The 16,313-nt window shown below is 44.7% G+C and overlaps 1 protein-coding gene across 2 annotated transcripts in view; it reads right to left on the bottom strand.

The window, feature by feature from the left end:
* cntln (centlein, centrosomal protein) overlaps positions 1 to 16,313 on the bottom strand; it is an 81,602-nt gene that overhangs the window by 10,944 nt on the left and 54,345 nt on the right. For both annotated transcript variants that reach the window (XM_076728811.1, XM_076728812.1), the window contains 6 exons: positions 13,156 to 13,377; positions 11,657 to 11,754; positions 8,791 to 8,917; positions 8,403 to 8,540; positions 7,783 to 7,968; positions 2,190 to 2,387 (listed from right to left, as the gene is read on the bottom strand). In XM_076728811.1, the coding sequence (XP_076584926.1) occupies positions 2,190 to 2,387; positions 7,783 to 7,968; positions 8,403 to 8,540; positions 8,791 to 8,917; positions 11,657 to 11,754; positions 13,156 to 13,377 (969 nt within the window). The remainder of the gene's footprint in view (positions 1 to 2,189; positions 2,388 to 7,782; positions 7,969 to 8,402; positions 8,541 to 8,790; positions 8,918 to 11,656; positions 11,755 to 13,155; positions 13,378 to 16,313) is intronic.

Genomic DNA, 16,313 nt, shown 5'->3' with positions numbered 1-16,313 from the left:
GTTTGTGTGTAAGGAAGCAACTGTATGACTTTTAAAAGCTCTCAAAATTAATTTAAAATCTAAAAAACAGGTGAACCAATCCCCCACTCCCATGAAATGGATGAAAACAATGGTTTTCTCACTTTTCACTGCTATTCTGTCTGGAACGACAGACCGAGCTGGAAAAATGGCCTCGTCACAACAGCATTTCTGCTCAGTAAAACAAATCCAGGTAAAGCGCAAACCATGACTAATGCTCTGGAGGAAAGAAAACATGTAGCTTTGGAAAAAGAAGGTCATTACAAGAAGGCCATCTGTTCCCAAAACTCTCCTAAAATATAACCACAACCAGAAATAATTCAATAAAAATTTTTGATTCGCCTGAAATTCAAAAATGCATCGATTTCAAAACCAAGTAGCGGTGCCCTACAATGTTAAAAACTTCAGAAAAAACACTGTTGACAAGAGAAATCTGCCAAACTAAAGAAAAGTAGCTATGCTGGCAATGGAGTATTCTCATTTAAAAGTAAAACTGAGAAGTAAAAGCGATCCCACTGCGCCCTGAGCTCTCATTCAGCACACTGGTATCACACAACCAAGTGAATAAATGAATACACTTGTTATGTGCTGGACTTGCTGAAGACTGCTGGGACATCCTGATAACCCCATGTCATGTCCTCAAGTCCAAAGAAAAGCATACGATCTACAAAGGTCTTTCAAAAGCTCTGTACATTTTCAGAGTGAGGGGAGGGAAGAACTGACAATTCTCAGATCATCAAACTTCGTCTCTGGAACGAAAATGGTTCTAATTTTCAGCAATGTGGCGACTGTGTGTCACAAACCGGCCTCAGCTCAGGTCGAGGACGGTTGTATACCACAGATCCATTTTTGTAAATGTCCACCTAAAGCATATTTAAGTTCAGGCTTGTTCCTCCATCACGCCGACCTAAACACAAAGACTGATGCAGGTACAGAAACAAACCTCTCTCTCTCTCTCATCCAACATTACACTCACTAACACGTAATCATACTTAAACTGTTAACCTCACCCCGTGACACAACATTTACAATCCTCTGGTAGCGCTGCGATCTATGAATGTTCAATTAACAAAACAGGGAAAACACACGCACCGCGTTAAGGCACCAAACAGGCCGTCATTAGCACCCATTAATACGACGGAGAAAACAAAGCGATGAGGAGAAAAGAGTGATTTCACCCACAGAGGGCTCAGCTCTGATGAGGGGGACTTTCCGTCAAGTGAGAAAGTGTTCCCCGTCATCTCCTAGGTGGAGCTGGGCTGCAAAGGGCTAAAATTGGTTTCAAGTGTGAGTAAGTGCCCGGTACGCCCTCTCTCATCTCGTGATAGATGGGAGGAAGTCCCCAGGGATGGGAGGTTGATTGTAACATGGGGCTGCTAATTGATGACACGGCTGGGTATGATCTATGAGCAGAGGCAGGACCCACCAAGTTGGAAGAGAGTGAAACTCGAGACTTTTGCACGTGGGAAACAGTCAATAGCAAAGATTTTCAGTTCAATGACTGCTGTGGGTTGAAAGGAAGGAGTTGTACTTACTCAACTTGCGCCATATTAAATCTTATATCACTCGACAGGTGCTGCAGGTGCTGGCAGGTTTTTGATCTTGGCGAGAGCAAGAACACCGGCTTCAGACATGAAGCCACATCCTTCTCTATTGCACCGCAACTTCCCAACTTCTTAGTGACAAGCCTGGGTGTGTGGTACACCTTCACCTGGTCTCCAAACTTGCTTAAATCTATGTACCCGTCAATACGAGAACGGACAGGCAGAAGCAGAGACTTCCAGCGCGACTAAATGGTGTCAGAGACAGGTGAGATGAGCTAAGAGCAGACGGCCTCAGCTTCTCCATGCTTCCTCCTCTCTGCACCGTGTGCAGCATCTGTTCCCAGAGGACAGGCCAATGTTATGGCAGCTGCTTGCACTTCATTTAGTCTCAATTGACAAAGAAGGCGCTCAAAGCTGCAAGCTGATATTGATGATATAATGTCTTTCCTAGTCCTCTGGTGCAATCACTAAGCAAAACCCCCTGAAAACTTTTAGGATGTTTCGAAATTTCGCAGTACAGAAAATCTATTATAGGTATGTGGAGTCTTCTGGGCATAATCTTTACTTGATATAGATCCTCAAGTTAGCATTTCTATGAAATGTTGACCCACTGTCCCTTGGCCTTACCTGGTCAGTCTCCATTATATCTGCAAGATCATTCTCTGACATATTGAGGATGGAGGCAGCGATGGACTTGGCTTTGATCATGGACTTGGCTGAGAGGCCGCCCTTTGCTGCCACAGCGCTGGCCTGCCTCAACCTCCTCCTCTTCATCAACTGCTGTTTGACCTCTTGAACGTCTAAAAGTATTTCACTGGCCAGGGCCTGAAGGGGGAGGACAAGAAGGAATAAAAAAAGAAGAGGATGATGAAATGGATATAGAAAAACAAGAGGGATAGCTCTGCCTGGCAGATGAATAAATGAAATTGATCAAGCATGCGCCAGAGAGGCCTAGTACATTATGGAGGAATATTGAGTTTGACACACTCAGATTCTCTTCGGTTTCGCCTCAAGCTCCCTTGTAGGAATGTGGACCTGAGGGTTTGTTGCCCTGTCGATTGAAAGCTGAGGGAACACAGCTTTGATACCAAACGCACCCCAAGTTTTGCTAAAATCTCCACAGACAGAGAATCATGCATCAGAGAGAGAAAGACAGAGAGCTACTGAAAATACAGCCATTCATTTATTTATTTGCTTTCTGAATGTCTCACAGTACAACAGGGCAGCATAACACTGTTAATAATTAAGCTATGAGGGGCTGTTTTAAATGGCGCCCAAGTGAATGGCAAGCGAGACGAGGAAAGCCTGGGATGGCACAGTTGTCGGGCACTAAATGGGAGTTTGCTCTAAATACAGAGAGACAATTAAATGTTAAAACTGCCACTGTACACGAGAAAGTCAATAAAGTAAACTCCCCTTTGCTTCATTTTGAGCTTATTGATCGAGGCAATAATCTTCTGTATCATTCCCTTGTAAGCCTGCTGAAAAGCTGACCTTGGAATAGATGGTCAGATGAGGTAGAGCTGGAGACAGGAGAACTCACAGTACACAGAAAACAAAAAGCAAACAAACAAAAAAGTACAACTTGCTCTTGGACAGCACACAGTATAACCAAAGCAAGCAAGAAACAGTGTGTGCACACACACACAGGCATAAGTACAAATATAAGAAAACACTCAAGTGCATTACAGTAACAAGGGTAATCACACATGAACAATGTTGAGTAGCGGCAAACATCCACTCCTCTCTCTTAATTTCACACGGGTGGATCAGGTGCAGCTTACAGCGCCGGTGCTGGCTGTCACCGGAGAGCGCCGAGCGAGCGGGTGGAGGCTCTGCAGCTGGAGTGCGCGTGCTGCTCTTTGTCCATTAGCAACATTAAATAACAAAATAAACAAAATAGAAGACAAAAGGCGCTCAGACATCCAGAAAGTCATGTAAAAAAACGCACAGGAGCACATTACACAAAGCCCATAGAGATACAAAAATAATAAAATACAGAAAATGGGAAAACAGTAGTTTACATAAATCGACTCACGCAGCGAACGCTGGATTTTCAACTCCCCACAACAAGTCTAATGTGTAAACATTATAAAACAAGAAAAGTGTGAATCATCTGTGAAGATCCTCAGTCATCCACCTCAGTGAGTCCAGGTGCACTACGTCCGGGCGTAAAATAAACCGAACAGCACTGATCAAAGAGGATGAGACTACATCATAACCATCGTCCACTTCCTGATAGACGGAGACATCTTTAGCTCCTTTTGGTGATCTGAGAGCTGTGTTTACCCTGAAGGAACACACAGCTCATTAACAAACAGCCTGTTCTTTTATTTACAGCCTAATAGATATTCACTGTCACTAGTCAAGGGTTACATTCAATTGACCTGAACCCTGCATGTGGAATAATCCAGGGCGAAATTAGGGGGGGATTTATCACTCATTTTCAGCCCTGGGAGAGACAAAGGGTGGGAGGGGGATACTGCAAGCATTCACAAACACACAAACACATACGCATGCACACACAAGATATTCCAGAACATACATCTTCTGTGTATGTACATGTGTCTGTGTCTGTGTGAGTTTGTTGAAGCTCTTAGCCTGGCTAGTACCACAATCACTATTGCCAGAGGGGCAATTTAGGCAGGGCGAGGATTAGGGCATGGAGATGGGGATCAAATGAGCAGCAAAAAGACATCCTCTTTAATAACCAGCTACCTCTGAACCTCTTCACACACGAGGACACAAAGGGCCATTCAAAAGCATGAAGAGCAGAGCGGGAGGAAAAAAAAGCTTTAATTTCGCTAGATTATGCAGGCACTGATGTAAAACAATTGGTGTTTGCTGTTGTTTACACACCGTGAAAACATGAGTAAGATGTTTAATGATGTAACCGCCTTTCAGGGAGCAGGTATACGAAAGGTGTATACTGTAAGGTAATCCCAGGTAAATGTGTTATGTCATTGTTGTCAGGTAATTTCAAGTAATTACAAAAATACTCATACATTGCAATTGAGAAAAAAAAAGGACAATACTACCCAAATTCAACACAATCTTGTACTTTTCTGCAGGGGTGACAAGCCAGAATATTCTTTACAAGACGACTGCCTTCAGAGTGTGTGTCTGCATCTGTATGTGTGTTGCAGAGTAGTCACTACATGCAGGGCCACTGTTTAGCAGTTCAACAGCAGTGCTTACAGCCTGGGGCGTGTGCAGGGGCCAAAAGGGTTTGCTGGCACACAATAAAGAAAAATCTCCACGCACACGCACACGCACACACACACACACACACACACACACACACACACACACACACAGGCACTAAAAACAAAAAAACAAGCTCATAAAGACACACACAGACACATCCATACACACACACATGTGCAGCCCTCCGGTCCTGATCAATACATGACAAGAGTAAATCTCCTCCGGACGTCAGGCAGTCCAATCAAAGGGCTCGGTGTTCTTATAGGGAATCACAGGAGCCAGGGGGAGACAAACAATGATGTGAATCCTCAACAACAACACAATGGCCCCACCAGCCTAGGGTTATGGGAATGGAGGAGAGGAGTTATACGAGCGTGAACTGTATTTCTATGAATGTCTATACACGTGTGCTTTCACATGTAATGCAGCTTCTACTCTTCGGGTGCATGTGGACTGCATGCATGTGCGTCTTCTTCGCCGTAAAAAAATGAAGTTGTGAAAAAAGGAAGGCTGAAGGTTTAGTGGTGTGAAAGAAATAAGAGGTTAGAAAATGAAGCAGAAGATAAAACATATCCACCTCTGATTCTGAGCCATATTAGGACAAGGCTGCTCATATTTCCAACTTGTGAGGACAAAGGCAATGGAAAATTGCCATTGAACTGTTTCCATAATGTGCCACTTGATTTATGTGTGTGCAAATACGCTGCCACCGCTATCTATCTCTGCCAAGCCCTTTCCTGCTTTGATAGGCAGGTGTCAGCTAAACAGAGTTGATGGACGGCCTTTATCAGTCTTTGCCAGACACACACGTCGACTGACACAGACACACAAACACACCTCAAGGTGATGGATTAGGCCAAAACAAAGACAATAGGGCCCATTCCCGTTGGGCGCACAGTATTCTCACAGTGGTGGCGAGTGTCTCGCTACACATTTGAAGAAGGTGCAAATGCATAATGGCACATTAATGGTTGCAGTTCCTTCCATCAATCATCTGACTCTCACAGGGGACACAGTGGTGGTGGCTGCAGGCTTAGCAAGATAGTGCTGACGTCCTTCCCCGTAACCATATCCCCCAGGCCGCTCCTGGGGGATCCTCAGGTTTGCCCTCACCAGGTGGGATGTGTAATCCCTCCAGTGCGTTCGGCGTCGGAGTTTCCTCCCAGGTGGACTTTCCCAGAATATGTCTACAGGGAGGCGTCGAGGTGATGTCCTGGTGAGATCCCTGAATTATCTAAGCTGGTTCCTTTCAATTCTTGGTTCCTGGGCTCCTTCAGGGTATCATTCTGGTAATCAACTGAGCAGCTGTTATTCTTTTGATCACTACCAAGACCTCATGTCAATTGAGATGGAAATTAAAAACTTTGCCTTGAGGTGAAGCTTCCTGAAAAGCCCAACAGGCTGGTGCCCCGTTTGCATAATTGGCGACACCACATCAGTTGACTTCACCCTCCATCTTGGACAGCTACAGCTGAAGAGGCAAAGTCAGCTATCCACAAATCACAGGGGTTTCGATGCTGAAGTATGCTTGGGGAACATGCTGAACCCTCATTGCTCCTGATGGTTAGATGCAATCCTGAGGTCTTCAAACCCCTCACTCTCTCCACTTAACTTGTCAGTGTTGCACTGTTATTGCACTCACCCCAAATTCCTCAAGATGCCCCATAAGACATCCTAGGGGACATGGTGATAAGCCTTCTGAGAGCACAAATGTTACTAAGGTCCATGTAACATTTCAGAAACGTCAAGGAAGACGGCCAACACAACCCAGACCTTTCAGCATGGTAACATGCAGATCTTTTTGACTACCTTTATGACCTCTGCCAAATACGTCATCCCAGGCCTCCCCTTCCTATATTGTTTGATCGTTCGCCAGAACTTCTGCAAAGCCATTACAAAGTCTTCTCAATGGCACCTCCCGGTTCCTCCCACACAAGTGTTTGCTTCTGCATCCACAGATTCTGCCAATTCTTCTGGTTTCTTTGATTCCTATCTGCTATCAATGAATTCTCCAGTTCTCCGATGATCTCCTGGCCACAACCATGAGCATCCACCTCCACAACCCAGGCTTTGAAGCCTCACGTCCTAAACCTCAACCAGGATGCAGAAAAGAAATCTTCAGAGTGCGATTGCAGTAGGCCTCATCCAGACATTCCCTCTTGAACTTCAGTTAGTTTTTCCCAGGTCTGTTGGAAAGCTTCTTCCACCATCCCGACTAACCACAAGGTAATGATCAGCTGACAGCTCTGGTCCACTTTTGCTTGAGCATCCAACACATGAAGTTGCAGATCTGAGTTGTTCAGTTGTCCACTGGTCTTTGGTCCACTGTGTTTGGAGCCAGGTACAATTACAGTATGCACTAATTTTATCTTAGGCTCCAACATGGCGTTGATTATGGACCAGCACAAAAGTACAACAACAAAACACCTCTCAGGTTTACATGTCAGGCTGTTCCTCCCGGTCCATGTGTCTATGGCAAGTTAGTGTTGAAGTCCATCAGGACCCCAACCGGAGACCCCAAAAAGGCTGGATACTTTAAACTGGTTTTCAGTGCATATGCTCAAACAGCAGTCAGAGAACTTCCTCTCCATGACACACACTCACAGGCAACCCCCTCACTCTCTGGGGAAAATGGCAGGACTTGCGAGTATTTCCACAACTGCCTGGGCAACTCTGGAAAAGGACAGTTCAGGCCTGAGAGCAGATGCTATGCATAGACGTGAACCCTGCTGTACAGTATCAAGTTGGAACAACACCATGAGGGAAGCGATGAGAGTTTTCATTTGCAGAGGTCAGCATGTCAAGGCCCCAGTCTTCAACTTTCCTCAATTAACAATGCACCAGACCCCTACACCTAACCTTGCAGGTGAAACACCCACACAATATCATTACAATTCATAGGTGAAGACCTCGCAGGCACACTACACCATATTGGTTTAAGACGAGTTAGATGATTTGACTGGACCGTCTCTGGACCCATGGCCCTTGATCGCTTAACCCTTTAGTGCAGTACCTTGATGAAAGAATGAAGCTGCTCCAGCTGGGAGTAGGCCTGGCCTATCTGTCTCTGAAGCCTGTCCAAGGCATGGGAGCTCTGCTGGGTCAATCCCTCCATTTGCTCAGTGGCTGTCTGTTCCAGTGCAGCCAAAGCCTGCTCACTGGCTCCCACACGAGCCTGCAAGGCATGCATGCGCTGCTCCTGTAAAGAAAAATAGCGAGCAGAACAAGTTTGTTGATTGTTTTTACTTTGACATCTGAGTCTTTCTCTGTTGATCAGTGTCAAAAATGCTCATTTATATTTTCTGTGATTAAAAGTTGTACAACAATAAACATTTAAAAAATCCAAGGGGGACTGTCAATGCCGAAACCTCTTTTCTTTCGACCAACTACACACAACTAACTGTGATATAACTGATATAATGACATTTTTTCCCCTTAAACACAGAGAAGTATGTGACTGCACAGGGACGGAGGAGTTACTTAAATAAGTCAGTAATTGATCTGAACACTATCCAAAGTGCTGTGGGGCAAAGTAAATTGTTGAAAACAGAAAAAGAAGATTGAAAGAGGAACATTGAAAATCTTTAATATGATACAGCTGTAGTGAGAACGGGCAGTGTGGCTGTTTCCCACCTTTTTTTCCAGGTCCTCCTTCAGTTTTGCACAGGATGCCTCATGCTGGCTTTTCTCTGTGGTTGCAACGTTCAGTCTCCTCTTTAGAGAATCGATGAGGGCCTTCCTGTTGGTGGCCTCTTCTGATAAAGTTTTCACCTTGGAGAGGGAGAGCAAAGGGGAAACAGGAAAGTAAAGAATGAAGCTGAAAAATGGGCTGAGGGAGTTTCTGTTGTGACGCAGGAGTAACCAACAAGTTAATGGTCACTATAATTAATTGTTTTCCTTTTAGTAACCCAGGAAAAGTAACATCTGGGATGTGAGAAATTCTGAGCACCACAAGACCAATTTAGCATGAAACGAACTAGATGACACGATGACTGTGTCAGCTGTGATGTGCTATGTGCACCTTCTTCTCCAGCTCCTCCACCTGTCCACGGTAGCTTTTCTCCATCTCCTGCAGGAACTTCAGTCTCGTCTTCAAGTCCTCCACCAGCTGCCTCTTCATGGTCACATCTCTCTCCACGTGGCTCGTCCTGGAAACACACAAATGTGGCATAAAGCATACATGAGTATGTATTCTACACAGATGTTCACACACACACACACACACACACACACACACACACACACACACACACACACACACACACACACACACACACACACACACACACACACACACACACAAAGCTGGCAGGCACAGTGTCCCCAAGCAGTGCATCAGGCATGACAGCTCATTATGACAACTAAATACACTAGCATGCTGTTTGGGTAAGTGGAGGGGGGGTGAAATAAGGATGCATATATAATTCTAACTGGCATATATTAGAACAAGTGCTCTGGCGGGGAATACCCCAGTAAGTGTGACTGGGGAGTCCTGTTTGACAAACGGCATCTCGAATCAGCAGTGACACGACTTGAAAGACTGTAATCAATATTTAAATGTTTATTATTTTGGGCTCAGCGTTACACCAGTCACATATAAAAACACGTCAGCGGGGGGACTTTGCTTGGGAAGAAGTGATTATGAAGAGAGTACGCTCCCAAAAATGTTGTTTGTTTGTGTACTGTGCTGATAATACTTCCCCGAAGAGAGGCGAGCTCCGTGTATTATAAGCTCTTCGTGTCTTAACGCTTGCAAACATACGGCACATGTCACTTCTTGTTTCGATAACCCGCTGTATTGACATGTTTAATATTCCAGCATTCTGCACAGCCATATTACAGTGAGGCCTTGTGTTAAATGGGCTCAGTATGTTAGTATGTTTTATTCAGTTTTCATAAAAGGCAAATATGAGGCATTTTTCATGGTTGTCTATGCCTTGGGGAATTAGAACAAATAGAATAAAGATCATAAGGATGCAGTTAATTAAAATGGTTTTTGCCGTTTTTTTTTTTTTTTTATTTCAAAGATGTAGTGGATCTCTTAGGTCCCACACGCATCACGGTTTGTGTGTTTTAAATAAACAGATGACGCAACGCTGGAGCAAATGCTTTCGTGTAAGTAAATGTCCCTGTCTCCCTAGGTGGATGAATGCCTGAGGGCAGACTGGCTAAATAAATGTGAGCTTGTCCTATTGGAGTGACATTAAATTAAATGAGAGAGGAGTCTAGCCGGGGGTCTTTGGGGGGAAGTCGCGCTGGCTGGTTACCCCATGGATTTGGCCATTAATGAGAAAACCCATATTGAACCTTTCAGATGACTGTCTGGTGTTGACTTAAAGACGGAGAGCAGCAATAAGAGCCCCGGCAGCTCCCTCTGCCCCAATGCTAATGGCAATTAGACCGACAACATTTATTTTAGATGTTCTCTTCTTCTGCACCCCAAAAAGAATAGAGGATAAAAAAGAATGAAGGATATATGGAGCTTCTGCCGGAGCGTGTGATCTCTATTTATGAGTGTTAGTGGGAAGAGAGAAAGGGAGCCTCAAACTATATCCCAATCACTCGTACGTTTGTTCCCTTTGTTCTGCGCTTGTTGGCAATATTGTTCATCAAACATGCGTGCATTGTAATGATAACAGGCAGTGGTCTGAATCGTGTGTGCGTACGAGAGCACAAGAGCGCAGATTTCTGTGTATGTTGTTAAGAATGAAGTGCGGGTGGACGTTTCATGTGGCTGATAGACAACAGGCCTGAAGATGAAAGAAGCAGCTTCATAAATAAGGCAGGGCCATAGTGCCGGATATTGACTGAGGACATGCCGGTATACTTTGAAATTCATTTCTTTTTTTCCCCCTTCTCTTCTTTAAGGCGAAGCAGCCTTGCTCCCTGTGTGTGTGCTGAGATGTATATTTCAGAGACGTCTAGACATGTCTTTCATTCTGAGAAGGGGTCCCTCCATGGAGGCAAATGGAGAGGAAAGCTAGAAGGGGTGGTGTGTGTGGATGAGTGACTGAGTGTGTGACAAGAGGCTGAGGATGTGCTGGAAACTCAGCTGAGGGATGTTCGCTCTGTCTGGCTGTGATCCGTGGCGCTTTGGTCACACACAAACACATACCTACTGTGATTGTACACATGCCCTGGATGCATTATTGAGAGTGGCAGGCAGAGGACACAGCATACTCGACAAAGAGAGCGAGAAGTAGGAGAGCCAAGTTGTTCTTTGTACCTTTCTCTCAGTTCAAAGATGAGATCCTAATGCAGAATGATGATGTACGCCTTTCACAACACTGTTCAAATCTACAGCTTCCCTGAGTGAATTGTTTATAGCTATACATTCTGACTATGTAATGCAGCGAGTGCTACAGTACGTGAACCATGTAACTCATTAGGGCTTGTGGCCCACAGGCCAGAGTGATGCTGTGTGGGTTTTAGTGTCATGGGCCAAAATGGTCCCTCCTGCGGCACACAAACAATCAATACACTGCTTTGATCAGCACTCCACATCAGCTACCCACATAAGCAACACCGCACCACATGACACACAAGACACCCACATGCACACATGTGCATACACATTAATTCCTTCAGTCTTTTTATTCACTCGCTCATGAGAACATGCATAATTTCACAAATGATTCATGCAGAGGAGAGGCATGCCTTCGTGGAGTGCAGCAGACAGAGTGCTGCCACTTGGTGGAATCAAACACTGCAGATGAGAGCTGCAGAGAATGTGCAAATATGCAGACAGAGACACGGGGAGACGGAGAGACAAAGACCGGCAGATGGATGCAGGGAGAAAGAGGGAACAGTAACCGCTGTGCTGCAGAGCAACTGTAAGAAGGAGCACAAAGAGAAAGAGCTAATGAAGAAAAAGGTGTGAGACTAACTTGTCCTGCAGCTGGCGGAGCTTGTCCTCCTTCTCCTGGAGTTGGCCTCGCAGGGCTTTGTTAGCTGCCACCTGCCTTGTGACCTCCGCACTCGCACTCTGTGGGGAGGGCACACGGTGTGTGTGTTTGTTAATGCGTTTGAGCGTGTACAATCGGGGGTGGGGAAGGTTTTCACGACACGGCTGATGACAGGTCAGGCACAGCATGCCTCCTCATTATAGTTACAGCGGGAGGGTGGAAGGTGCTAACAGAGGTTAAGAGGAAAGCAGTATTTTCCAAAGTGGATGAGATAAAGGGAGTAATTAGGAGAAATAAGAATTTATAGACCTATACTACGGCATATATATCAATGTGAATTATGTTAAAAAAAAGATTTTAAAGGTGGAGCTGACAGTTGGAGCAGGTACTAAATGTTTTCCAGCTGCAAACATTTCGTAAATATTATTCTAAAAAAAAAAAAAAAAAATCCTGTTTTTATATCTTATATCTCTGCATTGTGACATATTAAGACACAGGCTCATGACGCAGGTTGGCTACAGATCACAAGACTGATGGATATTTGAATGTGCATGTTCACTTTGGTGTAAAGGGCCCCGCGTCTCTGGTGGGAACTGCACCAGCACAAGCTTTTGACAATGCGCTAACTCGGTGTGCGCACCCCCACAGTGCATCACTCGCCTTTCCCTTTTGCTGTCACCTGACATGACTTCCTTTGCTGTGTGTAACGACAGCAGCAATCTGCTCGGTGACACTGACGAGCTGGCTGTGGAGAGGGTGATAATACTGTGGTACCACTCACACCTTATTCCCTGTGATGTTGGGCACGTCTCTACTGCTATTCCCCATTTCTCATCTTTCTGACAGGTACTCTGTAATAAGATCAAATGATAAGAAATGCTAATTCGTGTCGAAATCACATGCAATTTCAGGTGATGTTAAGTGTAAACTGATAGGTTCAAGATTTCGTGTTTTTTTTTATGCTACATCATTTGAAAGTAAAACCTTGACAGAGTTTCTTTCAGAGTTTTGAAAGTCCTCAAGGACTGCGGGCCGTTCGAAGCAGCGAGACATTAAAGTGACTCAGAAATATCAATGTTTGATAAAATTCCATGATGTATTTCTTTTTTTTTTACAACTGAAAACATAAATGCTTGTGTATTCTAACACTGGAAGCCTCTTTGATAACGCACAATAAGGAGCAAAAAGGCACCAAAAGGAAATTCCTCATCTACATTTTCTTCCTTTGGTCCATAAACATTCCCCTGCACACAAAAATCAATGCCCTTTTTGAGCCAAACACGGTTAATACTCTCAGAATTTTCTTTGTTATTGACGGTGTTATCCATTCAAGCTTCATAGTGCACAAAATTGGAAATGAACATGATGCTTAGCACCATCATCCTATTAAGAGATTTACCTAATAGGGCGTGCACAACAAGACAAAGCATGAGAGCAATTCATTATCCCCAGAATTCGACTTGTAACTTAGAAGCGCTAACCTTAAGTTTGGCTTGCAGCTGTTTGACCTCAGCCCCCTGGTCCTGAGGGGCAGGATTAGCCGAGGCGGGGATGGTCCCGCTCTTGCAGGAGCACTCTGCGTTTACTGGTGGTGGTGGTGGTGGTGGAGTTTTCTGGGGGAATGTGATTTGCCTCCACTGCTCCAGCTCCATCTCCAGAACCCTTCTCTGCTGCTCCACACCAGCCAGGTCAGAGGTCAGCTTCTGCAGATTGAGCGACGGACAAAATTGGTGGAGCAGGCTGCTGGTGATGATACCACAACTCAAAACAAAAGTTCTGCCAACTGTTACAAAACCAAGGAAACCAGTATGTTTGCTGTAGGACGACGAGAGCTAAAAAGTAATGGAGGCAAGATTTACATCGATATAAATTGAGGTTAAACTCAAAAAGTTTGAGTCAATCAAGATCCTGGCTATCTCGGCTTCACAGTGCAAAAATGTATTACTGCTATAAGAAAAAAAAAACATCTGACTTAACAAGTCTTTATTTTAAATTCTCATTACGTGAATATGATAAACGCAGACACAAAGTAAACACAATATGTTGGAAATACTGTATGCCTTCGCCACAGGAGAGCTGCAGGCTCTGCTTTAATATCTCAGCTGTGATAAATCTCCTTTTTTATGCTAATTAGGAGACAGATTATGCCGGTGCCCAGTCAATAGGGCCTAATTCTCATTGTGATTGGCATGCATAATAAAGCCGTCCTGCAGAATCAGAGAGCACTTTGGGATGGAGGGAGTTCAGCATTTGGTGAGTGGCTGGGTTTAGTGTGATGAACGATAATGGCACAGGCTGATCATGTACAACGTACAGTGTATCAGTGATTCTAAACATAAGCATCTGAGGTGAACACTGTTAACCACATGTGTGCGGCGGAGCTCAAAAAAGCTCTCCGGCTGCTTATTAAGAAAATATGAGGCAGAAGCACATCTCTGTGAGTTTGGTTCAATACTGCCACAATTAGCTGATATGGTATCATTTCAAACATCAAGAATGCTTAATGGCACAAACAGGAGACATGATACATGAAGATGTGTGCTGCACACATGCTGGCACACACACACACACACACACACCCAAGTGAAACCGCAGATTCCCAGGGGTTCGCCCTCTGCTCTGCATACATGGAGGTTATTGATATCTGGTTGCTGGCTGACACCTTTTAATAGAATCCCTCTTGTTTTAGGTTTCCTCTGCTCTGTTGAAGACGCACACGCCATATCCCCAGAGAGGGAGCGAGAAGCAGGAGTGGAGGAGAGAGAGGGAGGAGTACAGAGTGAAAACGCGAGGCTATGGCTGCACAGGCGGTGGCGCACGAATTAAGAGTGGCATTGATGACACTTCCTGTAAGACAGGCTTTGATTTCACAGGCCATTTTCAGCCCTGGTGAGAGATGACACTGACGTGGACTGATGTGCTGGTCGTCTGTTAGGCTGGAAGAGAGGACGCCTTTCTCTCTCTGTCTCTCCCGTCTGAGTGGTGGTCTCACCGACGCTGCTCCAAGTGATACCCAACCATTAGCGGGATAAAGAAGGAAATGGAGGCTGCTGAAATAGCCACACGGCCGAGAGCATATATGAATGCTTGCAGTCATACATGCAAAAGACAAAATCTAAATTAACATGTCAACATAGATCACCCCGGGGAAACACCAGCGTAACGTCTAACAGTGCAAGTTCCTCGAGCACTTTGTATTCATCCTGCTGGCCAGACTTTTGACGTGATTTTCAGGGCAACGATCATTAAAATTCATATAATGTCTGGATCTTTTAAATACAGTCAGTTATGTCTGTTGCAGCCTAATCCTGTGATAATCCCAGCCCCTTACATGTTAGAGGAGGGCAAGACACTCCGAAGGCAGAGAGATAAGGCTGGTAAATTTGAGAGGCGATGTCACAGCACACTGCAAAGTGAAGTGAACGAGGACGTAATGGCTGAGTGAGGTAGATAATCCGAACAACCAAATGATCCTGTATTTGGATGATACGCGTGACGAGCACATTTAGTCAAGGCGTGGTAGAATTAGGAGGGCACGCTTCACCTGTCACCTGAGTTTTTTTTAAGCTTCTTACGCCACTTTAATGGATCATTCTGGTTTATTACAACTCCAGTCTTATTTTTGTAGCTTTTGGCCATTATTTCTATCAGCAGTAATAACATTTCTAAGTTAATTATTGAGATTTGGGAGTATGGCAACATGACTTAAGGACAGACAAGGCAGAAGCACGACTGGTCAGACAGGTTTTAAACAAACCTCCGGGTCAGATTAACTCATTCGAAAGAGAAAACCGAAGTGAAAGCTGTAAATATCTATCACAGTTCACAGACTGACATTCTGTTTCAACTTTGCCCCTAAAGCACTCGCCGTAGTTTTGAGTGCACAAAGTTTTCCGGTGCGATGAGGATCATGACTGACATCGCCGGGCACATGCTTTCGGTTCTACCTCCAAATAAAGTGCTTTAGATAACCCGGCTAAACTGTTGGTTTGTTTCCAGCCTGTCTGCAGCGATATTTCCACATCCCAGCAGTAACTTCGCCGAGTGTAATGTCTTCATAACTGACCCAAGCTGGAATAAACAGGAATCATTCTTTAAGATTAACATGCTGGGAAGAAGGGGAAAGGAGCATGCATCCGTAAATATCTGCACAGCAGGTCTGAGAGTCTCATTCTGTTGCTGATAGAGACGTCTGTGGGGACACCATGGACCTGGTGACTGAGCGATGAAAGTGCCACCATGCTGCTGAACACATGTTCCCCTTAGGCTGGAACATGCAGGGCTGAGTACAGCACGACTAAGCACATCGCACCTCTGCACTGCACGTCTATTGCTCTATTGGTCTCTCATGGGCAGCAAAACAGTGTTTAAAGAGCAACTGTTAAAGACATTTAGAAACTCAAATTCCAAACTCAAACAAGAACAATAACACTCAGAATAAATAAAGAGGAATGAAAAAGAGAACAAGCTGGAAAGCAACTCAGAAAGGAAGGAATATGGAAATAAGACTTAATGATGGAAGGAGGTAAGGAAGGAGGCAACAAGGGAAGGACGGGCTGGCCGAAAGATCAGGAGACACAGTAACACAAACAAGTTTCTGTGAAACTGCCATGCTACTTCTCACATGATGGCCCCTGTG

The sequence above is a fragment of the Chaetodon auriga genome, chromosome 4 (genome assembly GCF_051107435.1).
Source record: "Chaetodon auriga isolate fChaAug3 chromosome 4, fChaAug3.hap1, whole genome shotgun sequence".
NCBI classification, from domain to species: Eukaryota; Metazoa; Chordata; class Actinopteri; order Chaetodontiformes; family Chaetodontidae; genus Chaetodon; species Chaetodon auriga.
This window is presented reverse-complemented; position numbering and strand designations above follow the sequence as displayed.